Source organism: Alosa pseudoharengus, unplaced genomic scaffold, assembly GCF_046254945.1.
Source record: "Alosa pseudoharengus isolate Yale_2024_CS ecotype anadromous, Long Island Sound unplaced genomic scaffold, YU_APseudo_1.1 YU_APseudo_1.1_scf_7, whole genome shotgun sequence".
NCBI lineage: Eukaryota > Metazoa > Chordata > Actinopteri > Clupeiformes > Clupeidae > Alosa > Alosa pseudoharengus.
Window position 1 is genome coordinate 16,338,410 of NW_027468859.1, and position 26,101 is coordinate 16,364,510.

General features: G+C 42.6%; 1 protein-coding gene and 3 long non-coding RNA genes across 4 annotated transcripts in view; all 4 read right to left on the reverse strand.

The window, feature by feature from the left end:
• Window positions 1-1,249: 1,249 nt before the first annotated feature.
• LOC143109826 (uncharacterized) lies at window positions 1,250-2,036 on the reverse strand. Its single transcript, XR_012983982.1, has 3 exons — window positions 1,900-2,036; window positions 1,531-1,671; window positions 1,250-1,387 (listed from the first exon to the last, which is right to left on the reverse strand). It is a non-coding gene; the product is annotated as an uncharacterized LOC143109826 (long non-coding RNA).
• A 385-nt stretch (window positions 2,037-2,421) lies between these two features.
• On the reverse strand, window positions 2,422-3,208 carry LOC143109828 (uncharacterized). The gene is made up of 3 exons (XR_012983984.1): window positions 3,072-3,208; window positions 2,703-2,843; window positions 2,422-2,559 (listed from the first exon to the last, which is right to left on the reverse strand). It is a non-coding gene; the product is annotated as an uncharacterized LOC143109828 (long non-coding RNA).
• Window positions 3,209-4,748: 1,540 nt separating this feature from the next.
• LOC143109831 (uncharacterized) lies at window positions 4,749-6,051 on the reverse strand. The gene is made up of 4 exons (XR_012983987.1): window positions 5,915-6,051; window positions 5,546-5,686; window positions 5,262-5,402; window positions 4,749-4,883 (listed from the first exon to the last, which is right to left on the reverse strand). It is a non-coding gene; the product is annotated as an uncharacterized LOC143109831 (long non-coding RNA).
• A 10,628-nt stretch (window positions 6,052-16,679) lies between these two features.
• LOC143109211 (uncharacterized) overlaps window positions 16,680-26,101 on the reverse strand; it is a 32,907-nt gene continuing 23,485 nt past the window's right edge. Inside the window, exons 42-59 of the mRNA XM_076271866.1 lie at window positions 25,694-25,843; window positions 25,196-25,354; window positions 24,765-24,905; window positions 23,877-24,017; window positions 23,489-23,629; window positions 22,965-23,105; window positions 22,546-22,695; window positions 22,051-22,209; window positions 21,620-21,760; window positions 21,104-21,244; window positions 20,348-20,488; window positions 19,824-19,964; window positions 19,405-19,554; window positions 18,910-19,068; window positions 18,479-18,619; window positions 17,963-18,103; window positions 17,207-17,347; window positions 16,680-16,828 (exon numbers count right to left, since the gene is read on the reverse strand). Of these exons, the coding sequence (XP_076127981.1) occupies window positions 16,680-16,828; window positions 17,207-17,347; window positions 17,963-18,103; window positions 18,479-18,619; window positions 18,910-19,068; window positions 19,405-19,554; window positions 19,824-19,964; window positions 20,348-20,488; window positions 21,104-21,244; window positions 21,620-21,760; window positions 22,051-22,209; window positions 22,546-22,695; window positions 22,965-23,105; window positions 23,489-23,629; window positions 23,877-24,017; window positions 24,765-24,905; window positions 25,196-25,354; window positions 25,694-25,843 (2,627 nt within the window). The remainder of the gene's footprint in view (window positions 16,829-17,206; window positions 17,348-17,962; window positions 18,104-18,478; window positions 18,620-18,909; window positions 19,069-19,404; window positions 19,555-19,823; window positions 19,965-20,347; window positions 20,489-21,103; window positions 21,245-21,619; window positions 21,761-22,050; window positions 22,210-22,545; window positions 22,696-22,964; window positions 23,106-23,488; window positions 23,630-23,876; window positions 24,018-24,764; window positions 24,906-25,195; window positions 25,355-25,693; window positions 25,844-26,101) is intronic.

Below are 26,101 nucleotides of genomic sequence, written 5' to 3' on the forward strand. Positions count from 1 at the left end.
TTCCATGATGATAGCTAGAAATTTCATTCAAAAGGAAAGAAATCACAAAAAAGTCTCAGGAAAAACCTACGTACCTATGCAAGGGTTGTTAGAACTAATGGGCAGAGATGTATTTGCCAGAGTGTATCCTCTCCAGCAAGAACAGTTGTAGCTGCCAATGGTATTGGAGCAGGTGGAATTTTGACCACATGGATCTGTGTCACATTCATTGATATCTATAAAGGAAAATGTGGGATTCAGGTTTAAATGTAGTTTGGGGGGAAGAGCATCTGTACACAGATGGAAGAGCATTTGAATCTGTGCGTAAATTCAATGTGGAAGGTGTTCCACTAACATATAAAGAACAAAATGAGCACACCTATGCATGGATTGATGTTACTAATAGTCAGAGATGTGTTTGTCGGGGTGTAACCTCTCCAGCAAGAACAGTTGTAGCTGCCGATCGCGTTGGAGCAGATGGAATTTTGACCACATGGATCAGAGTCACATTCATTGATGTCTATAGGGAAAGTAACATAGAAACTCATCTTAAAGGACATGAGAATGAATAAAGGAACATTTGGAATTCATAACTTCACATTTAAAACGACTTGGAAGACAACATGAGTGCAGAACACTCTTAATAAAACTGGACAGATTTGAGAGATCGCAGGCATTTCTGAAGAGAAATTTTCATTCAAAACAAAAAAAGAATCACAAAAGAAAGTCTCAGGAAAAACCTACGTACCTATGCATGGGTTGGTAGAAGTTATGGGCAGAGATGTGTTTGTCGGGGTGTATCCTATCCAGCAAGAACAGTTGTAGCTGCCAATGGTATTGGAGCAGGTGGAATTTTGACCACATGGATCTGTGTCACATTCGTTAAAATCTGAAAGGGAACATCATTTCTAATTTATTTGGAGAAAATAATATGCAGAATTCATTGAGTGAATAATCTCCCTATAAATGAAAACTCTTTCAAAAGAGACTATAAACATGGTACATGCTCAAATGACCTACTTTTCAAAAGGAAAGAAATCACAAAAACATTATCAGGAAAAACGTATCGATGCATGGATTGCTAGAACTAATGAGAAAATGACTAATGAAACTAATGAGAACAAAACAGCATTCATATACTTCTAATGTGAGACATTTCAAGAATATTTGTCTTTAATATAGATTGGCTTTCATTCCATGATGATAGCTAGAAATTTCATTCAAAAGGAAAGAAATCACAAAAAAGTCTCAGGAAAAACCTACGTACCTATGCAAGGGTTGTTAGAACTAATGGGCAGAGATGTATTTGTCGGAGTGTATCCTCTCCAGCAAGAACAGTTGTAGCTTCCAATGGTATTGGAGCAGGTGGAATTTTGACCACATGGATCTGTGTCACATTCATTGATATCTATAAAGGAAAATGTGGGATTCAGGTTTAAATGTAGTTTGGGGGGAAGAGCATCTGTACACAGATGGAAGAGCATTTGAATCTGTGCGTAAATTCAATGTGGAAGGTGTTCCACTAACATATAAAGAACAAAATGAGCACACCTATGCATGGATTGATGTTACTAATAGTCAGAGATGGGTTTGTCGGGGTGTAACCTCTCCAGCAAGAACAGTTGTAGCTGCCGATCGCGTTGGAGCAGGTGGAATTTTGACCACATGGATCAGAGTCACATTCATTGATGTCTATAGGGAAAGTAACATAGAAACTCATCTTAAAGGACATGAGAATGAATAAAGGAACATTTGGAATTCATAACGTCACATTTAAAACGACTTGGAAGACAACATGAGTGCAGAACACTCTTAATAAAACTGGACAGATTTGAGAGATCGCAGGCATTTCTGAAGAGAAATTTTCATTCAAAACAAAAAAAGAATCACAAAAGAAAGTCTCAGGAAAAACCTACGTACCTATGCATGGGTTGGTAGAAGTTATGGGCAGAGATGTGTTTGTCGGGGTGTATCCTATCCAGCAAGAACAGTTGTAGCTGCCAATGGTATTGGAGCAGGTGGAATTTTGACCACATGGATCTGTGTCACATTCGTTAAAATCTGAAAGGGAACATCATTTCTAATTTATTTGGAGAAAATAATATGCAGAATTCATTGAGTGAATAATCTCCCTATAAATGAAAACTCTTTCAAAAGAGACTATAAACATGGTACATGCTCAAATGACCTACTTTTCAAAAGGAAAGAAATCACAAAAACATTATCAGGAAAAACGTATCGATGCATGGATTGCTAGAACTAATGAGAAAATGACTAATGAAACTAATGAGAACAAAACAGCATTCATATACTTCTAATGTGAGACATTTCAAGAATATTTGTCTTTAATATAGATTGGCTTTCATTCCATGATGATAGCTAGAAATTTCATTCAAAAGGAAAGAAATCACAAAAAAGTCTCAGGAAAAACCTACGTACCTATGCAAGGGTTGTTAGAACTAATGGGCAGAGATGTATTTGTCGGAGTGTATCCTCTCCAGCAAGAACAGTTGTAGCTTCCAATGGTATTGGAGCAGGTGGAATTTTGACCACATGGATCTGTGTCACATTCATTGATATCTATAAAGGAAAATGTGGGATTCAGGTTTAAATGTAGTTTGGGGGGAAGAGCATCTGTACACAGATGGAAGAGCATTTGAATCTGTGCGTAAATTCAATGTGGAAGGTGTTCCACTAACATATAAAGAACAAAATGAGCACACCTATGCATGGATTGATGTTACTAATAGTCAGAGATGGGTTTGTCGGGGTGTAACCTCTCCAGCAAGAACAGTTGTAGCTGCCGATCGCGTTGGAGCAGGTGGAATTTTGACCACATGGATCAGAGTCACATTCATTGATGTCTATAGGGAAAGTAACATAGAAACTCATCTTAAAGGACATGAGAATGAATAAAGGAACATTTGGAATTCATAACTTCACATTTAAAACGACTTGGAAGACAACATGAGTGCAGAACACTCTTAATAAAACTGGACAGATTTGAGAGATCGCAGGCATTTCTGAAGAGAAATTTTCATTCAAAACAAAAAAAGAATCACAAAAGAAAGTCTCAGGAAAAACCTACGTACCTATGCATGGGTTGGTAGAAGTTATGGGCAGAGATGTGTTTGTCGGGGTGTATCCTATCCAGCAAGAACAGTTGTAGCTGCCAATGGTATTGGAGCAGGTGGAATTTTGACCACATGGATCTGTGTCACATTCGTTAAAATCTGAAAGGGAACATCATTTCTAATTTATTTGGAGAAAATAATATGCAGAATTCATTGAGTGAATAATCTCCCTATAAATGAAAACTCTTTCAAAAGAGACTATAAACATGGTACATGCTCAAATGACCTACTTTTCAAAAGGAAAGAAATCACAAAAACATTCTCAGGAAAAACATATCGATGCATGGATTGCTAGAACTAATGAGAAAATGACTAATGAAACTAATGATAACAAAACAGCATTCATATACTTCTAATGTGAGACATTTCAAGAATTTTTGTCTTTAATATAGATTGGCTTTCATTCCATGATGATAGCTAGAAATTTCATTCAAAAGGAAAGAAATCACAAAAAAGTCTCAGGAAAAACCTACGTACCTATGCAAGGGTTGTTAGAACTAATGGGCAGAGATGTATTTGTCGGAGTGTATCCTCTCCAGCAAGAACAGTTGTAGCTTCCAATGGTATTGGAGCAGGTGGAATTTTGACCACATGGATCTGTGTCACATTCGTTAAAATCTGAAAGAGAAAAATACTATAAAGTTATAAACTCTAAAACACAGAAGTGACTATTGGAAAATAATCTACATGCATGTGAGGTGAGGACTGTTTTAAGATTACTTTAGAAGGAACTGTGTATATGGATTGCATTTAATGGACGGGACACAATTACATAGACAACATGTACATGACACAAAATGCCCCCCCCCCCCCCCCCCCCCCCCCCAACAAAAAAGAAAATATGGAACATTTGCATTGGGAACTGCTTATGGTTGGTTCAGATTACACAACCTTTCGGTCTTCCACAATGCCCTTTTAGGATTGACCATGCCAGACTAGGCGATCATAAAAACCAAATTCTTATCACGTCTTGGTCGGGAGATTGGCCACATTACAAGATTGAGTAACCTATCGTTCATGTCACATGTCGTCATAGTGTCAGGATCAACAGAATGCTGTAGGAGATTCCCCCAAAATTCTGACATGCTAGACTTTTCATTGTGGTGTCGTGGTGGCACGATGCAGAAAATAAATTGCTGGTCGTTGAGTAGGATATGTTACATTACAAGACGCGTTCCTCCTTCATTGGAGGAAATTATCTCCCTTGATGCAGTTAGACAACCATAGTATTTTAATATAAAAACTTGCACACCTATGCATGGATTGCTAGTGTTAATGGGCAAAGATGTGTTTGTTGGGGTGTATCCTCTCCAGCAAGAACAGTTGTAGCTGCCAATTGTGTTGGAGCAGGTGGAATTTTGACCACATGGATCAGAGTCACATTCATTGATGTCTATAGGGAAAGTAACATAAAAACGTATCTTAAAGGACATAAGAACGAATAAATGAACATTTGGAATTCATAACTTCACATTTAAAAACACCTTGGAAGAGAACATGATAGCAGAACACTCTTAATAAAACTGGACAGATTTGAGAGGTTGCAGGCATTTCTGAAGAGAAATGTATAATATTTTCATTCAAAACCAAGAAAATCACAAAAGAAAGTCTCAGGAAACCCCTACGTACCTATGCATGGGTTGTTAGAACTAATGGGCAGAGATGTGTTTGTTGGGGTGTATCCTCTCCAGCAAGAACAGTTGTAGCTGCCAACCGTGTTGGAGCATGTGGAATTTTGACCACATGGATCAGAGTCACATTCGTTAAAATCTGAAAGAGAACATAATCTCTCATTTATTTGGAGAAAATAATATGCAGAATTCATTGAGTGAATAATCTCCCTATGAATGAAAACTCTTTCAAAAGAGACTATAAACATGGTACATGCTCAAATGACCTACTTTGCAAAAGGAAAGAAATCACAAAAACATTCTCAGGAAAAACGTACCGATGCATGGATTGCTAGAACTAATGAGAAAATGACTAATGAAACTAATGAGAACAAAACAGCATTCATCTACTTCTTATGTGAGACATTTCAATAATATTTGTCTTTAATATAGATTGGCTTTCATTCCATGATGATAGCTAGAAATTTCATTCAAAAGGAAAGAAATCACAAAAAAGTCTCAGGAAAAACCTACGTACCTATGCAAGGGTTGTTAGAACTAATGGGCAGAGATGTATTTGCCAGAGTGTATCCTCTCCAGCAAGAACAGTTGTAGCTGCCAATGGTATTGGAGCAGGTGGAATTTTGACCACATGGATCTGTGTCACATTCATTGATATCTATAAAGGAAAATGTGGGATTCAGGTTTAAATGTAGTTTGGGGGGAAGAGCATCTGTACACAGATGGAAGAGCATTTGAATCTGTGCGTAAATTCAATGTGGAAGGTGTTCCACTAACATATAAAGAACAAAATGAGCACACCTATGCATGGATTGATGTTACTAATAGTCAGAGATGGGTTTGTCGGGGTGTAACCTCTCCAGCAAGAACAGTTGTAGCTGCCGATCGCGTTGGAGCAGGTGGAATTTTGACCACATGGATCAGAGTCACATTCATTGATGTCTATAGGGAAAGTAACATAGAAACTCATCTTAAAGGACATGAGAATGAATAAAGGAACATTTGGAATTCATAACTTCACATTTAAAACGACTTGGAAGACAACATGAGTGCAGAACACTCTTAATAAAACTGGACAGATTTGAGAGATCGCAGGCATTTCTGAAGAGAAATTTTCATTCAAAACAAAAAAAGAATCACAAAAGAAAGTCTCAGGAAAAACCTACGTACCTATGCATGGGTTGGTAGAAGTTATGGGCAGAGATGTGTTTGTCGGGGTGTATCCTATCCAGCAAGAACAGTTGTAGCTGCCAATGGTATTGGAGCAGGTGGAATTTTGACCACATGGATCTGTGTCACATTCGTTAAAATCTGAAAGGGAACATCATTTCTAATTTATTTGGAGAAAATAATATGCAGAATTCATTGAGTGAATAATCTCCCTATAAATGAAAACTCTTTCAAAAGAGACTATAAACATGGTACATGCTCAAATGACCTACTTTTCAAAAGGAAAGAAATCACAAAAACATTCTCAGGAAAAACATATCGATGCATGGATTGCTAGAACTAATGAGAAAATGACTAATGAAACTAATGATAACAAAACAGCATTCATATACTTCTAATGTGAGACATTTCAAGAATTTTTGTCTTTAATATAGATTGGCTTTCATTCCATGATGATAGCTAGAAATTTCATTCAAAAGGAAAGAAATCACAAAAAAGTCTCAGGAAAAACCTACGTACCTATGCAAGGGTTGTTAGAACTAATGGGCAGAGATGTATTTGTCGGAGTGTATCCTCTCCAGCAAGAACAGTTGTAGCTTCCAATGGTATTGGAGCAGGTGGAATTTTGACCACATGGATCTGTGTCACATTCGTTAAAATCTGAAAGAGAAAAATACTATAAAGTTATAAACTCTAAAACACAGAAGTGACTATTGGAAAATAATCTACATGCATGTGAGGTGAGGACTGTTTTAAGATTACTTTAGAAGGAACTGTGTATATGGATTGCATTTAATGGACGGGACACAATTACATAGACAACATGTACATGACACAAAATGCCCCCCCCCCCCCCCCAACAAAAAAGAAAATATGGAACATTTGCATTGGGAACTGCTTATGGTTGGTTCAGATTACACAACCTTTCGGTCTTCCACAATGCCCTTTTAGGATTGACCATGCCAGACTAGGCGATCATAAAACCAAATTCTTATCACGTCTTGGTCGGGAGATTGGCCACATTACAAGATTGAGTAACCTATCGTTCATGTCACATGTCGTCATAGTGTCAGGATCAACAGAATGCTGTAGGAGATTCCCCCAAAATTCTGACATGCTAGACTTTTCATTGTGGTGTCGTGGTGGCACGATGCAGAAAATAAATTGCTGGTCGTTGAGTAGGATATGTTACATTACAAGACGCGTTCCTCCTTCATTGGAGGAAATTATCTCCCTTGATGCAGTTAGACAACCATAGTATTTTAATATGAAAATTTGCACACCTATGCATGGATTGCTAGTGTTAATGGGCAAAGATGTGTTTGTTGGGGTGTATCCTCTCCAGCAAGAACAGTTGTAGCTGCCAATTGTGTTGGAGCAGGTGGAATTTTGACCACATGGATCAGAGTCACATTCATTGATGTCTATAGGGAAAGTAACATAAAAACGTATCTTAAAGGACATAAGAACGAATAAATGAACATTTGGAATTCATAACTTCACATTTAAAAACACCTTGGAAGAGAACATGATAGCAGAACACTCTTAATAAAACTGGACAGATTTGAGAGGTTGCAGGCATTTCTGAAGAGAAATGTATAATATTTTCATTCAAAACCAAGAAAATCACAAAAGAAAGTCTCAGGAAACCCCTACGTACCTATGCATGGGTTGTTAGAACTAATGGGCAGAGATGTGTTTGTTGGGGTGTATCCTCTCCAGCAAGAACAGTTGTAGCTGCCAACCGTGTTGGAGCATGTGGAATTTTGACCACATGGATCAGAGTCACATTCGTTAAAATCTGAAAGAGAACATAATCTCTCATTTATTTGGAGAAAATAATATGCAGAATTCATTGAGTGAATAATCTCCCTATGAATGAAAACTCTTTCAAAAGAGACTATAAACATGGTACATGCTCAAATGACCTACTTTGCAAAAGGAAAGAAATCACAAAAACATTCTCAGGAAAAACGTACCGATGCATGGATTGCTAGAACTAATGAGAAAATGACTAATGAAACTAATGAGAACAAAACAGCATTCATCTACTTCTTATGTGAGACATTTCAATAATATTTGTCTTTAATATAGATTGGCTTTCATTCCATGATGATAGCTAGAAATTTCATTCAAAAGGAAAGAAATCACAAAAAAGTCTCAGGAAAAACCTACGTACCTATGCAAGGGTTGTTAGAACTAATGGGCAGAGATGTATTTGTCAGAGTGTATCCTCTCCAGCAAGAACAGTTGTAGCTGCCAATGGTATTGGAGCAGGTGGAATTTTGACCACATGGATCTGTGTCACATTCATTGATATCTATAAAGGAAAATGTGGGATTCAGGTTTAAATGTAGTTTGGGTGGAAAAGCATCTGTACACAGATGGAAGAGCATTTGAATCTGTGCGTAAATTCAATGTGGAAGGTGTTCCACTAACATATAAAGAACAAAATGAGCACACCTATGCATGGATTGATGTTACTAATAGTCAGAGATGTGTTTGTCGGGGTGTAACCTCTCCAGCAAGAACAGTTGTAGCTGCCGATCGCGTTGGAGCAGGTGGAATTTTGACCACATGGATCAGAGTCACATTCATTGATGTCTATAGGGAAAGTAACATAGAAACTCATCTTAAAGGACATGAGAATGAATAAAGGAACATTTGGAATTCATAACTTCACATTTAAAACGACTTGGAAGACAACATGAGTGCAGAACACTCTTAATAAAACTGGACAGATTTGAGAGATCGCAGGCAATTCTGAAGAGAAATTTTCATTCAAAACAAAAAAAGAATCACAAAAGAAAGTCTCAGGAAAAACCTACGTACCTATGCATGGGTTGGTAGAAGTTATGGGCAGAGATGTGTTTGTCGGGGTGTATCCTATCCAGCAAGAACAGTTGTAGCTGCCAATGGTATTGGAGCAGGTGGAATTTTGACCACATGGATCTGTGTCACATTCGTTAAAATCTGAAAGAGAAAAATACTATAAAGTTATAAACTCTAAAACACAGAAGTGACTATTGGAAAATAATCTACATGCATGTGAGGTGAGGACTGTTTTAAGATTACTTTAGAAGGAACTGTGTATATGGATTGCATTTAATGGACGGGACACAATTACATAGACAACATGTACATGACACAAAAAGCCCCCCCCCCCCCCCCCCCCCAACAAAAAAGAAAATATGGAACATTTGCATTGGGAACTGCTTATGGCTGGTTCAGATTACACAACCTTTAGGTCTTCCACAATGCCCTTTTAGGATTGACCGTGCCAGACTAGGCGATCATAAAACCAAATTCTTATCACGTCTTGGTCGGGAGATTGGCCACATTACAAGATTGAGTAATCTATCGTTCATGTCACATGTCGTCATAGTGTCAGGATCAACAGAATGCTGTAGGAGATTCCCCCAAAATTCTGACATGCTAGACTTTTCATTGTGGTGTCGTGGTGGCACGATGCAGAAAATAAATTGCTGGTCGTTGAGTAGGATATGTTACATTACAAGACGCATTCCTCCTTCATTGGAGGAAATTATCTCCCTTGATGCAGTTAGACAACCATAGTATTTTAATATAAAAACTTGCACACCTATGCATGGATTGCTAGTGTTAATGGGCAAAGATGTGTTTGTTGGGATGTATCCTCTCCAGCAAGAACAGTTGTAGCTGCCAATTGTGTTGGAGCAGGTGGAATTTTGACCACATGGATCAGAGTCACATTCATTGATGTCTATAGGGAAAGTAACATAAAAACGTATCTTAAAGGACATAAGAACGAATAAAGGAACATTTGGAATTCATAACTTCACATTTTAAAACACCTTGGAAGAGAACATGATAGCAGAACACTCTTAATAAAACTGGACAGATTTGAGAGGTTGCAGGCATTTCTGAAGAGAAATGTATTGTAATGATCTGAGCCTAGCTGTATGACTGTACTCCCATAATGCTGTGCGTGTGTGTGTGTGTGTGTATAATGTTGATGTTGGTTGTAGTATGAGTAGTGGCGTTTGCCTTGTTGTGTATGTGTTAGCTCAGGGGTGGGCAACTAATTTCCCCAAGGGGCCACATGACAAACTGGGACTGTTGAGGAGGGCCGGACTCAAAATACCGAACTCAAGTCTGAACTCAATTCTGTTCAATTCTATTCTGTTCTTGTATAACATTAAGTATATCATATGGTTTTGTTTACTAGTCGTAAGAACAGATGAAAATGTGAGGGAGACAAAGGAAAAACAGCAATAGGCCTATTTAATCTATGTCCAGTATTTAATCCTCATTCCTCAAAATGATTTTTTGACATTGAAATTTTTTTCAGTTTTCAAAGACTGATATAAAAAAGTACTACAATATCTATATAATTAGGCTAGGTCATGAAAATGTGAAGGAGTCAGTACAACCGATAGGCCGTGCCACCATTTCATCAACACTCAGCAATATTTCATCATTAAATCATTAACATCATTAAATTAACTCTATGCAGAATTAGACTACGAAAATGTGGAGCAGACAAGAGTAGGCTGTCATTAGTTAATCAACATGCACAAAGAAAACTATTTTAAAAATGTAGGCTATGTTTTTGCTTTAACTTTATGCACATAACTGTGATTGGTGAACTCTCTCTGTCTGTTGAGCCGGCTGCTTCAAGCAACCTGTGGGTAGTAGCATCATACTAGTTCGCTAACATAAGCTTTGCAAATAAACTCAGACATATTTTGGTTACAATTACGGGGTTATCCGATTGTAAACTGTCTATCTGCCAGTAACGTTTTGAAATGAACACTTCGTATCGCCAACGAGCAGCAGTAGGAGTTCGTTCTAACAACCTTTGCGGTGGTGAGCGACGCAGACATAAGAGACACAAAACTTTAAAAGGTTTACGCCGACGTAAAGGCAACTGCATTGTGTCGACGCAGAAGCATAAATTCTATTCACCAGCACATCAGTGAGGGTGTTTACGTCGTATGCATCCACGCACAAATGTATGGGCGTACAAATAGCAGTCGCTTTCAAAATAAAAACAACGATATTGATTTGCATGCATTATCTCTATGCTAGGCTCTTGACTATTGTTCTTTCACGGACCTTACGCGGGCCGGTCAGGGAAAGCCCACGGGCCGGATGTGGCCCGCGGGCCGTATATTGCCCATGTATGTGTTAGCTGGTATGGTCTTTCTTTGTGTTGTACCTCATGTGTTTACCCCGTGTATTGTATGTGACTACCCTGTTTGTGTATCGTGCTTGTTTAATTGATCTCCCTTGTGTTGCCTGTTTTATGACGTTCGTGTGTTTTGGTGCGAAACCAATAAAGACCATTTTGAGACAACCTTGCAGATTGTTACATTGGTGTCAGAAGTGGGATGACGACCCCTACTGGACGGGAGGAGAAAGCTGCAACCGATTACCTGGCGATGATGAGTTTCCTGCCAAGACGGCTCTTCGACAGCACGCTCGCCCATGGCCACCTGCTGAGCCCAGCAGACGGAGCCAGCCTGCAGCGTGACCGTGATGAAGAGAACCGCCCCCGGCCACAGGAGGAAACGAACCGGGCTGATGGCAGCATCCCGCCACTTGAACCCGCTCCACACGGGAGCGATGGAAACCGGCCGGTCCTCGGTGCGACGGCGGCGGTAGAAGGGCGCCCCAGCGTAAAGTTGCCCCACTACAATGGCGAAAGGCCGCTGGCGACATACCTGGTACAGGTCCGGCTGGCAGCCGAGCTGAATGGCTGGTCGGCGGAGAGAACGGGCGTACAGGTGGCGTTGGCCCTGGAGGGGGAAGCGCTACAAGTATTAGAAGACCTGCCACCGGCGGAGCACGTAAGCTGGACCGCAATCGAAGCAGCTCTGCAACGACGATTCGGCCAGAGAATCTTCATCAGCGATGCCAGAGAACAACTCGCTTCCAGACGGCGACACGAGGATGAGAGACTGGGCAAGTTCGCGGCTGACCTGCAGCTGTATGCCCGGCGGGGCTACCCAACGTACAGCCAGGGTCTACATGAAGAGATGGCACTGGAAGCGTTCGTGCGAGGCATCCACCCAGAGCGGCTAAAAGAACACCTTCGCCTGAGCGCCCCCAGCTCGCTGTCCGTGGCGCTCGCGGAAGCCGAACGGGTGGAAAACATCTTCCGCACAACAGAGTCGCGGCATTGCGTACGCCAGACATCGATGGAGGTGACGCGGCAGACCACGGCACAGCCACCACAACGGCGCCCACGTGAGTGGAAGAGGCCGGCCAGCGGAGACGGATGCCACCGGTGTGGCGAGCCGGGACACATCGCGTGGTACTGCCCAGCCCCGGCACCCCTCACGCTCGCACCCCAGTTACTAGAAGAAGGTGGCACAGCGGGAGGGGCTATGGATTGCATACGGCTGGGCCGGCTCGGCCAAACCAGAGGACTGTATGTGGACTGCACGCTAGATGGGACTCGGTGTCGCGCCTTGATCGATACTGGCTCCACCATCTCGCTTGTGCGCCCCGGTCTCTTACCCGGCAAGCTGGTAGCCAGACCCAGAGGCTGGGAAAAGACAAAAACGTGCATCACAACAGTTACCGGAGAGCGAGCGGAACTGTATGGACAAAAAGTGGTGTGCGTGTGCATCAACGGTGAGACGGCGAGCCGCCGGCTTTGGTTGGCTAGCATTCAGGATGATTGCATTCTCGGCCTGGACGTGCTAGAGAAATGGGGGGCTGTGGTGGACATTTCCCGGTTCACACTACACTTAGGGACGAGCAGCGTAGTGTTGCACACGGCGGGGAAAACAGAGCATGAAGTGCGGAGAGCTGGCGCAACGAAGAACTCTCCAACTCGCTCCACACAAGCCCGCAGGAAGCAAACTCGCAAAGAGTGCTCGCCATCCAAGACTCCGCCCCTCCCCACACAAGCCCGCGAAACTCAAGCCCGCGGAAACAACAGGTCTCATCCAGGTCCGCTTGCTGAGTCTCCGCCCCTCCCCACACAAGCCCGCGAAACTCAAGCCCGCGAAAACAACAGGTCTCGTCCAGGTCCGCTTGCTGAGTTCGCCACTGCTCAGCTCACGCCCACTAGAGAGGAGCCAGGAGCGCGGGTTGAGCAATCACCACTCTCCGCTCAGAGAGCGCGGCCCTCTGTAGAGACAAGGCAAGCCGTAAATGAACTCTGCACTCGTAGCTGTGAGGGGCTGAGTGAAGCACAGGGTAGCCAGGTGCGGAGGCTACTAGCAGCCTACACCGACATCTTTGCGGCAAGAGATGAGGACTGCACCCGAACGAGCCTGGTCCAACACGATATCGACACCGGAAATGCCCGGCCCATCCGACTTCAGCCTCATCGCTTACCGTTCGCCAAACGACAAGCAGCTGAAGAAAAGATCAAGGAAATGGCCGCGGCAGGAGTAATAGAGCCAAGCAGTAGTCCATGGGCTGCGCCGGCTGTACTCGTCCGGAAGAAGGACGACTCGTGGCGGTTCTGTGTTGACTACAGGCGCCTCAACCAGGTAACCCGGAAAGACTCCTACCCGCTCCCCCGCATTGACGATGCGCTGGACAGCATTGCCGGCTCCTGCTGGTTTAGCTCGCTGGACTTGCGTAGTGGCTACTGGCAGATTGAGCTAGCCCCGGAAGCTCGCCCGAAGACGGCGTTCACCATCGGGCAAGGGCTGTGGCAGTTCCGGGTACTTCCGTTCGGCATATGCAACGGGCCAGCGAACTTCGAGCGACTGATGGAGCGTGTCCTGGCGGGCATTCCACGAACATGCTGCGTGGTTTACCTGGACGACATCCTGTGTCATGCAACGGACTTCACCGGTGCCATAGGACATCTGGAAAAGGTGTTCGACGCAATACGAGGTGCTGGGCTCAAACTGCACCCGAAAAAGTGCCACCTGTTCCGGAGGCAAACCGGGTTCCTGGGCCATGTCGTGGGGGCCGCCGGAGTGGCCACCGACCCAGCTAAGGTGGAGACGGTGAGGCGTTGGCCTGTTCCACGCGACGGTGCTGAGCTGCGGAGCTTCCTGGGCCTGGCGTCATATTACCCGCGTTTCATTCGGGACTTTGCTACAGTCGCCAGCCCGCTGCATCGACTGACGCACAAAGGCCAGCTCTTCGAGTGGACACGAGAGTGCGACGCGGCATTCCGGCGGCTGCGGAGGGCGCTATGCGAGGCCCCAGTGCTCGCCTTCCCTGACCCTCGACTGCCGTGTATCCTGGACACCGACACCAGCGACGTGGGCGTCGGCGCCGTCCTCTCACAAGCAGGCGAGCAGGGCGAGCAAGTGGTCGCATACTTCAGCCGCTCACTGGACCGAGCGGAGAAGAATTACTGTGTGACACGCAGAGAACTGTTGGCTGTGGTGGTGGCAGTGCGCCATTTCCGAACCTACCTCTACGGCAAACGGTTCCTGCTGAGAACGGACCACGCGTCACTCACCTGGCTGCTGAACTTCAAAGAACCGGAGGGCCAGCTGGCTCGCTGGCTGGAGGCGCTCCAGGACTACGACATGGAGATTCGACACCGGGCGGGTCGCCTTCACGGCAACGCGGACGCCCTGTCCAGGCAACACTGCCACCGGAGGGAGGAGAGGAGCCTGGCCGCGGCTCAACCGGAGCCCGCTCGTCGGCTACAGGCTGCATCACCGCTGGCAGAGAGGGAGAGAGTCGCTGTTTTCAACGCTCACCAGCGTCGTGCCAACGAGAGGGTCAACGCTCGCCAACAGCACGCCAGCGAGAGACTCAACGCTCGCCAGCGCTGCGCCATCAAGAGAGCCACCGCTCGCCAGCTTCACGCCAGCGAGAGACACAACGCACCGCAGCCCAACGCCACAACACAGCACTGCAGAGCGGCAGCTGAGGCCATGGACGCGCAGTCGCCGGTGGACGTGATGTCGAGGGAGGAGATCCGGAAGGCGCAATCGGAGGACGCCACGCTTGCCCGAGTGTGGTCATGGATCGAAGCCGGTCAGCGACCGCCATGGACTGACGTATCAGCACTCGATCCAGAGACCAAAGCGATTTATTCACAGTGGCCGGGAATAGTAGCACGTCAAGGACTGTTGTATAGACACTGGCGAGCCCCCGATCGACAATCTGACATTTTCCAGTTGCTGGTTCCTGCTGGATTACGAGCCCGTGTACTGGAACAGGTAGATGGGGCTGTGGGGGCGGCTCATTTCGGCATCGCAAAAACTCTTCGTCGGCTGAGAAGCCACTTCTATTGGCCGGGATGCAGGCTGGACGTTGAACTGCATGTTCACTGCTGTGACGCCTGCACAGCGAAGAAGGGCCCCACGCGACGCTCGCACGCTCCGCTGCAGCAATACGCAGTCGGGGCTCTCATGGAGCGGGTAGCCGTCGATATCATGGGCCCACTGCCAGTCACAGAGCGGGGAAATCGCTACGTGCTCGTAGCTATGGACTATTTCACTAAGTGGCCGGAGGCGTATGCAGTGCCAGATCAGAGCGCCCACACGACAGCGGACAAACTGGTCACTGAGATGTTCTGCCGGTTCGGGGCACCGGAAGAGCTCCACAGCGACCAAGGGCGGAATTTCGAGGCGGAGGTGTTTGCTGAGGTTTGCCAGCGCATGGGCATCCGGAAAACGAGAACGACACCTCTGCATCCACAAAGCGACGGGCTGGTCGAACGGTTTAACCGGACGCTAGCAGTGCAGCTGGCCATATTGGCCGACCACCGACAAAAGGACTGGGACTTACACTTGCCCCTGGTGCTCTGGGCATATCGCACAGCGGTGCAAGAGTCAACGAAATGCACACCGGCAGCTCTGATGTTCGGGCGAGAGCTACGCACGCCGGTGGACTTGGTGTTCGGTTCGCCTCCGGAAGCGGAGATTGGAGGTAAGCCAGGGCTGGAGTACTACAAGCAGCTACGCGAGAGACTGAAGGGAGTACACGAGTTGGCCCGGCAGGCTATGAGTGAAGCTGGAATACGTCAAAAGCGAGCTTACGACACGCGCTGTCGCGGCCAGGAGTTCCAGACCGGCGATAAAGTGTGGGTGTACTGCCCGGAGAGAAAGAAAGGCATTTCCCCGAAACTCACTAGCCAGTGGGTCGGGCCGTGCGATGTCTTAGAGAAGCTGTCTGATGTGGTCTATCGTGTGAGACTGATTAAGCGTCGGAGAGTTGTGGCTCTCCACCGTGATCGACTGGCCCCGTATCGACCCCTGGCCTCAGCTGATGGTCGTGGAGACTTTGACACTGACTCTGTGGAATTTGGTGACAATGGAGCTGTGGCTCTAACACCGATCACCGTGCAGCCTTCACCGGAAGTCACCGCCGCGACAGCGGGGCGCCCACAACGCCAGCGTCGCGTCCCAGCCAGGCTCATGGACTGACGTAGGGTAAGACTTGAGTCAAGGGGACATGGACTAAGTCTCGGGGGGCTGTGTAATGATCTGAGCCTAGCTGTATGACTGTACTCCCATAATGCTGTGCGTGTGTGTGTGTGTGTGTGTGTGTATAATGTTGATGTTGGTTGTAGTATGAGTAGTGGCGTTTGCCTTGTTGTGTATGTGTTAGCTGGTATGGTCTTTCTTTGTGTTGTACCTCATGTGTTTACCCCGTGTATTGTATGTGACTACCCTGTTTGTGTATCGTGCTTGTTTAATTGACCTCCCTTGTGTTGCCTGTTTTATGACGTTCGTGTGATTTGGTGTGAAACCAATAAAGACCATTTTGAGACAACCTTGCAGATTGTTACAGTATAATATTTTCATTCAAAACAAAAAAAATAACAAAAGAAAGTCTCAGGAAACCCCTACGTACCTATGCATGGGTTGTTAGAACTAATGGGCAGAGATGTGTTTGTTGGGGTGTATCCTCTCCAGCAAGAACAGTTGTAGCTGCCAACCGTGTTGGAGCATGTGGAATTTTGACTACATGGATCAGAGTCACATTCGTTAAAATCTGAAAGAGAACATAATCTTTAATTTATTTGGAGAAAATAATATGCAGAATTCATTGAGTGAATAATCTCCCTATAAATGAAAACTCTTTCAAAAGAGACTATAAACATGGTACATGCTCAAATGACCTACTTTGCAAAAGGAAAGAAATCACAAAAACATTCTCAGGAAAAACGTACCGATGCATTGATTGCTAGAACTAATGAGAAAATGACTAATGAAACTAATGAGAACAAAACAGCATTCATCTACTTCTAATGTGAGACATTTCAAGAATATTTGTCTTTAATATAGATCGGCTTTCATTCCACGATGATAGCTAGAAATTTCATTGAAAAGGAAAGAAATCACAAAAAAGTCTCAGGAAAAACCTACGTACCTATGCAGGGGTTGTTAGAACTAATAGGCAGAGATGTATTTGTCGGAGTGTATCCTCTCCAGCAAGAACAGTTGTAGCTGCCAATGGTATTGGAGCAGGTGGAATTTTGACCGCATGGATCTGTGTCACATTCATTGATATCTATAAAGGAAAATTTGGGATTCAGGTTTAAATGTAGTTTGGGTGGAAGAGCATCTGTGCACAGAGCATTTGAATCTGTGCGCAAATTCAATGTGGAAGGTGTTTGAGTTTGAGTTTATTCACAATACCACTTCAAACATAACAATAAACCAGTATGGGTACAAAGACAGACAGGTAGAGTGAATGGGTCCCCCAAAGAAGCTAGAAAAGGTGTTCCACTAACGTATAAAGAACAAAATTAGCACACCTATGCATGGATTGATGCTACTAATAGTCAGAGATGTGTTTGTCGGGGTGTAACCTCTCCAGCAAGAACAGTTGTAGCTGCCAATCGTGTTGGAGCAGGTGGAATTTTGACCACATGGATCAGAGTCACATTCATTGATGTCTATAGGGAAAGTAAAATAAAAACGTATCTTAAAGGTCATAAGAATGAATAAAGGAACAATTGGAATTCATAACTTCACATTTAAAAACAACTTGGAAGACAACATGAGTGCAGAACACTCCTAATAAAACTGCACAGATTTGAGAGATTGCAGGCATTTCTGAAGATAAATTTTCATTCAAAACAAAAACAATCACAAAAGAAAGTCCCAGGAAAAACCTACGTACCTATGCATGGGTTGTTAGAAGTAACGGGCAGAGATGTGTTTGTTGGGATGTATCCTCTCCAGCAAGAACAGTTGTAGCTGCCAACCGTGTTGGAGCATGTGGAATTTTGACCACATGGATCCGTGTCACATTCGTTAAAATCTGAAAGAGAAAAATACTACAAAGTTATAAACTCTCAAACACAGAAGTGAATATTGGAAAATAATCTACATGCATGTGAGGTGAGGACTGTTTTAAGATTATGACCACATTACAAGATTGAGTAATCTATCGTTCATGTCACATGTCGTCATAGTGTCAGGGTCAACAGAATGCTGTAGGAGATTCTCCCAAAATTCTGACATGCTAGACTTTTCATTGTGGTGTCGTGGTGGCACGATGCAGAAAATAAATTGCTGGTCGTTGAGTAGGATATGTCACATTACAAGACGCGTTCCTCCTTCATAGCTTAGGAGGAAATTATCTCCCTTGATGCAGTTAGACAACCATAGTATTTTAATATAAAAACCTGCACACCTATGCATGGATTGCTAGTGTTAATGGGCAAAGATGTGTTTGTTGGGGTGTATCCTCTCCAGCAAGAACAGTTGTAGCTGCCAATGGTGTTTGCACAGGTGGAGTTTAGACCACATGGATCAAAGTCGCATTCGTTTACATCTATCAACAGTGAAAAACACAAGGACAACAAATTGGGAAACTAATTTAGGAACAAACAATTCATAGATATTTGTGTTGAAAATATATGAAATCTACTGACCTGGACACACAGGCTAATTGGATGGGCTCAACACCACTTTTGTGTCATTTTCAAAGTGAGGCTGTTTATTTGCCCAGCTCATGTCTAGTTTTACTGTCATACTCAAATTTAAATTTAATTCAATCTCTCATGGCTTTGCATACCACCCCTGTGCAACAGTTCAGTTGAATGAAATGGGATGTGAACCAACCTCTTTGGCAGAATGGTCCGTTTGTCGGTAAACCATTAAGACATCCACAGGTGCCCTCGCTGAACTCATCACAGGCTCCATAAGTGATACAGCTGTCATGGGGCCAGGCGTACTGCTCCTCACAGACACACCGATATCCACTCGTGTTTGAGTAACACACTGATGGATGATGGACAATCAGTTACTCTCATGTTATAGATGCAAAGCAGTGTGACAGTGTAACTGTCTCTTGATTTTATCATTTATATACGTATACAGTGAGCACACATTCATGAGGCTTTCTTGAGTGTTTCAGAGGCCCAAAAAAATAAATGAAACACATTAAACTACATATATACAGTGGAGGAAATAATTATTTGATCCCTCTCTGATTTTCTAAGTTTGTCCACTGACAAAGAAATGAACAGTCTATAACTGAATACACTTACTTCAGTCAATGAAATGCAAATCAATTTATCTTTTCTTTTTCTTTTTTCAATGAGATGTTATTCTCACCTGTTGTGACATTGATGTCAGTAATCTCAACTTGTTCAGTTGTTGCGAGCGGGAGAGGAAGGTCAAGTTCAGACAACTCCATCTTCAGTTGGTCAGCATCTACTGTTTCCATCTTAATCTCAACCCTGTACTTGTACAGTTGAACAGGACCTGTAACAGTCCGTAATGCAAAATACAAGTGTGTCATTGCCAAAAAAGAAATAATAGCAATACTCTGCATGCATTGTGTTTGGAACTAAAATACTTCCTTGCTTCTTTACAGAATAATTATGTTTATCTTAGAAAACTCTTCAGTGGCGCTCCACAAAAAATGCCTTAAATGCATGTGGAAAGTCAAAGCATCGGCAAAGAGCACTACAATTTGAAAGAGTACATCAATACAGGTGAAATGAGGACATTTTACAAAGTGAGGAACACACCTATGCAGGGGTTGCTGCTGCTAATAGGCAGAGACGAGTTTGTTGGTCTGTATCCTCTCCAGCAAGAGCAACTGTAGCTGCCAACCGAGTTGGAGCAGGTGGAGTTTGGACCACATGCATCAAAGTCACATTCATTTACATCTATAAGAGAACATAACCTCTAATTTATTTGGAGAAAATAATATGCAGAATTCATTGAGTGAATAATCTGCCTATAAATGAAAACTCTTTCAAAAGAGACTATAAACATGGTACATGCTCAAATTACCTACTTTTCAAAAGGAAATAAATCACAAAAAACATTCTCAGGAAAAACGTACATACCGATGCATGGATTGATAGAACTAATGAGAAAATGACTAATGAAACTAATGAGAACAAAACAGCATTCATCTACTTCTAATGTGAGACATTTCAAGAATATTTGTCTTTAATATAGATCGGCTTTCATTCCACGATGATAGCTAGAAATTTCATTGAAAAGGAAAGAAATCACAAAAAAGTCTCAGGAAAAACCTACGTACCTATGCAGGGGTTGTTAGAACTAATAGGCAGAGATGTATTTGTCGGAGTGTATCCTCTCCAGCAAGAACAGTTGTAGCTGCCAATGGTATTGGAGCAGGTGGAATTTTGACCGCATGGATCTGTGTCACATTCATTGATATCTATAAAGGAAAATTTGGGATTCAGGTTTAAATGTAGTTTGGGTGGAAGAGCATCTGTGCACAGAGCATTTGAATCTGTGCGCAAATTCAATGTGGAAGGTGTTTGAGTTTGAGTTTATTCACAATACCACTTCAAACATAACAATAAACCAGTATGGGTACAAAGACAGACAGGTAGAGTGAATGGGTCCCCCAAAGAAGCTAGAAAAGGTGTTCCACTAACGTATAAAGAACAAAATTAGCACACCTATGCATGGATTGATGCTACTAATAGTCAGAGATGTGTTTGTCGGGGTGTAACCTCTCCAGCAAGAACAGTTGTAGCTGCCAATCGTGTTGGAGCAGGTGGAATTTTGACCACATGGATCAGAGTCACATTCATTGATGTCTATAGGGAAAGTAAAATAAAAACGTATCTTAAAGGTCATAAGAATGAATAAAGGAACAATTGGAATTCATAACTTCACATTTAAAAACAACTTGGAAGACAACATGAGTGCAGAACACTCCTAATAAAACTGCACAGATTTGAGAGATTGCAGGCATTTCTGAAGATAAATTTTCATTCAAAACAAAAACAATCACAAAAGAAAGTCCCAGGAAAAACCTACGTACCTATGCATGGGTTGTTAGAAGTAACGGGCAGAGATGTGTTTGTTGGGATGTATCCTCTCCAGCAAGAACAGTTGTAGCTGCCAACCGTGTTGGAGCATGTGGAATTTTGACCACATGGATCCGTGTCACATTCGTTAAAATCTGAAAGAGAAAAATACTACAAAGTTATAAACTCTCAAACACAGAAGTGAATATTGGAAAATAATCTACATGCATGTGAGGTGAGGACTGTTTTAAGATTATGACCACATTACAAGATTGAGTAATCTATCGTTCATGTCACATGTCGTCATAGTGTCAGGGTCAACAGAATGCTGTAGGAGATTCTCCCAAAATTCTGACATGCTAGACTTTTCATTGTGGTGTCGTGGTGGCACGATGCAGAAAATAAATTGCTGGTCGTTGAGTAGGATATGTCACATTACAAGACGCGTTCCTCCTTCATAGCTTAGGAGGAAATTATCTCCCTTGATGCAGTTAGACAACCATAGTATTTTAATATAAAAACCTGCACACCTATGCATGGATTGCTAGTGTTAATGGGCAAAGATGTGTTTGTTGGGGTGTATCCTCTCCAGCAAGAACAGTTGTAGCTGCCAATGGTGTTTGCACAGGTGGAGTTTAGACCACATGGATCAAAGTCGCATTCGTTTACATCTATCAACAGTGAAAAACACAAGGACAACAAATTGGGAAACTAATTTAGGAACAAACAATTCATAGATATTTGTGTTGAAAATATATGAAATCTACTGACCTGGACACACAGGCTAATTGGATGGGCTCAACACCACTTTTGTGTCATTTTCAAAGTGAGGCTGTTTATTTGCCCAGCTCATGTCTAGTTTTACTGTCATACTCAAATTTAAATTTAATTCAATCTCTCATGGCTTTGCATACCACCCCTGTGCAACAGTTCAGTTGAATGAAATGGGATGTGAACCAACCTCTTTGGCAGAATGGTCCGTTTGTCGGTAAACCATTAAGACATCCACAGGTGCCCTCGCTGAACTCATCACAGGCTCCATAAGTGATACAGCTGTCATGGGGCCAGGCGTACTGCTCCTCACAGACACACCGATATCCACTCGTGTTTGAGTAACACACTGATGGATGATGGACAATCAGTTACTCTCATGTTATAGATGCAAAGCAGTGTGACAGTGTAACTGTCTCTTGATTTTATCATTTATATACGTATACAGTGAGCACACATTCATGAGGCTTTCTTGAGTGTTTCAGAGGCCCAAAAAAATAAATGAAACACATTAAACTACATATATACAGTGGAGGAAATAATTATTTGATCCCTCTCTGATTTTCTAAGTTTGTCCACTGACAAAGAAATGAACAGTCTATAACTGAATACACTTACTTCAGTCAATGAAATGCAAATCAATTTATCTTTTCTTTTTCTTTTTTCAATGAGATGTTATTCTCACCTGTTGTGACATTGATGTCAGTAATCTCAACTTGTTCAGTTGTTGCGAGCGGGAGAGGAAGGTCAAGTTCAGACAACTCCATCTTCAGTTGGTCAGCATCTACTGTTTCCATCTTAATCTCAACCCTGTACTTGTACAGTTGAACAGGACCTGTAACAGTCCGTAATGCAAAATACAAGTGTGTCATTGCCAAAAAAGAAATAATAGCAATACTCTGCATGCATTGTGTTTGGAACTAAAATACTTCCTTGCTTCTTTACAGAATAATTATGTTTATCTTAGAAAACTCTTCAGTGGCGCTCCACAAAAAATGCCTTAAATGCATGTGGAAAGTCAAAGCATCGGCAAAGAGCACTACAATTTGAAAGAGTACATCAATACAGGTGAAATGAGGACATTTTACAAAGTGAGGAACACACCTATGCAGGGGTTGCTGCTGCTAATAGGCAGAGACGAGTTTGTTGGTCTGTATCCTCTCCAGCAAGAGCAACTGTAGCTGCCAACCGAGTTGGAGCAGGTGGAGTTTGGACCACATGCATCAAAGTCACATTCATTTACATCTATAAGAGAACATAACCTCTAATTTATTTGGAGAAAATAATATGCAGAATTCATTGAGTGAATAATCTGCCTATAAATGAAAACTCTTTCAAAAGAGACTATAAACATGGTACATGCTCAAATTACCTACTTTTCAAAAGGAAATAAATCACAAAAAACATTCTCAGGAAAAACGTACATACCGATGCATGGATTGATAGAACTAATGAGAAAATGACTAATGAAACTAATGAGAACAAAACAGCATTCATCTACTTCTAATGTGAGACATTTCAAGAATATTTGTCTTTAATATAGATCGGCTTTCATTCCACGATGATAGCTAGAAATTTCATTGAAAAGGAAAGAAATCACAAAAAAGTCTCAGGAAAAACCTACGTACCTATGCAGGGGTTGTTAGAACTAATAGGCAGAGATGTATTTGTCGGAGTGTATCCTCTCCAGCAAGAACAGTTGTAGCTGCCAATGGTATTGGAGCAGGTGGAATTTTGACCGCATGGATCTGTGTCACATTCATTGATATCTATAAAGGAAAATTTGGGATTCAGGTTTAAATGTAGTTTGGGTGGAAGAGCATCTGTGCACAGAGCATTTGAATCTGTGCGCAAATTCAATGTGGAAGGTGTTTGAGTTTGAGTTTATTCACAATACCACTTCAAACATAACAATAAACCAGTATGGGTACAAAGACAGACAGGTAGAGTGAATGGGTCCCCCAAAGAAGCTAGAAAAGGTGTTCCACTAACGTATAAAGAACAAAATTAGCACACCTATGCATGGATTGATGCTACTAATAGTCAGAGATGTGTTTGTCGGGGTGTAACCTCTCCAGCAAGAACAGTTGTAGCTGCCAATCGTGTTGGAGCAGGTGGAATTTTGACCACATGGATCAGAGTCACATTCATTGATGTCTATAGGGAAAGTAAAATAAAAACGTATCTTAAAGGTCATAAGAATGAATAAAGGAACAATTGGAATTCATAACTTCACATTTAAAAACAACTTGGAAGACAACATGAGTGCAGAACACTCCTAATAAAACTGCACAGATTTGAGAGATTGCAGGCATTTCTGAAGATAAATTTTCATTCAAAACAAAAACAATCACAAAAGAAAGTCCCAGGAAAAACCTACGTACCTATGCATGGGTTGTTAGAAGTAACGGGCAGAGATGTGTTTGTCGGGGTGTAACCTCTCCAGCAAGAACAGTTGTAGCTGCCAATCGTGTTGGAGCAGGTGGAATTTTGACCACATGGATCGATCCGTGTCACATTCGTTAAAATCTGAAAGAGAAAAATACTACAAAGTTATAAACTCTCAAACACAGAAGTGAATATTGGAAAATAATCTACATGCATGTGAGGTGAGGACTGTTTTAAGATTATGACCACATTACAAGATTGAGTAATCTATCGTTCATGTCACATGTCGTCATAGTGTCAGGGTCAACAGAATGCTGTAGGAGATTCTCCCAAAATTCTGACATGCTAGACTTTTCATTGTGGTGTCGTGGTGGCACGATGCAGAAAATAAATTGCTGGTCGTTGAGTAGGATATGTCACATTACAAGACGCGTTCCTCCTTCATAGCTTAGGAGGAAATTATCTCCCTTGATGCAATTAGACAACCATAGTATTTTAATATAAAAACCTGCACACCTATGCATGGATTGCTAGTGTTAATGGGCAAAGATGTGTTTGTTGGGGTGTATCCTCTCCAGCAAGAACAGTTGTAGCTGCCAATGGTGTTTGCACAGGTGGAGTTTAGACCACATGGATCAAAGTCGCATTCGTTTACATCTATCAACAGTGAAAAACACAAGGACAACAAATTGGGAAACTAATTTAGGAACAAACAATTCATAGATATTTGTGTTGAAAATATATGAAATCTACTGACCTGGACACACAGGCTAATTGGATGGGCTCAACACCACTTTTGTGTCATTTTCAAAGTGAGGCTGTTTATTTGCCCAGCTCATGTCTAGTTTTACTGTCATACTCAAATTTAAATTTAATTCAATCTCTCATGGCTTTGCATACCACCCCTGTGCAACAGTTCAGTTGAATGAAATGGGATGTGAACCAACCTCTTTGGCAGAATGGTCCGTTTGTCGGTAAACCATTAAGACATCCACAGGTGCCCTCGCTGAACTCATCACAGGCTCCATAAGTGATACAGCTGTCATGGGGCCAGGCGTACTGCTCCTCACAGACACACCGATATCCACTCGTGTTTGAGTAACACACTGATGGATGATGGACAATCAGTTACTCTCATGTTATAGATGCAAAGCAGTGTGACAGTGTAACTGTCTCTTGATTTTATCATTTATATACGTATACAGTGAGCACACATTCATGAGGCTTTCTTGAGTGTTTCAGAGGACCAAAATGTCAATAAATGAAACACATTAAACTACATACATACAGTGGAGGAAATAATTATTTGATCCCTCTCTGATTTTCTAAGTTTGTCCACTGACAAAGAAATGAACAGTCTATAATTGAATACACTTACTTCAGTCAATGAAATGCAAATCAATTTATCTTTTCTTTTTCTTTTTTCAATGAGATGTTATTCTCACCTGTTGTGACATTGATGTCAGTAATCTCAACTTGTTCAGTTGTTGCGAGCGGGAGAGGAAGGTCAAGTTCAGACAACTCCATCTTCAGTTGGTCAGCATCTACTGTTTCCATCTCAATCTCAACCCTGTACTTGTACAGTTGAACAGGACCTGTAACAGTCCGTAATGCAAAATACAAGTGTGTCATTGCCAAAAAAGAAATAATAGCAATACTCTGCATGCATTGTGTTTGGAACTAAAATACTTCCTTGCTTCTTTACAGAATAATTATGTCTATCTTAGAAAACTCTTCAGTGGAGCTCCACAAAAAATGCCTTAAATGCATGTGGAAAGTCAAAGCATCGGCAAAGAGCACTACAATTTGAAAGAGTACATCAATACAGGTGAAATGAGGACATTTTACAAAGT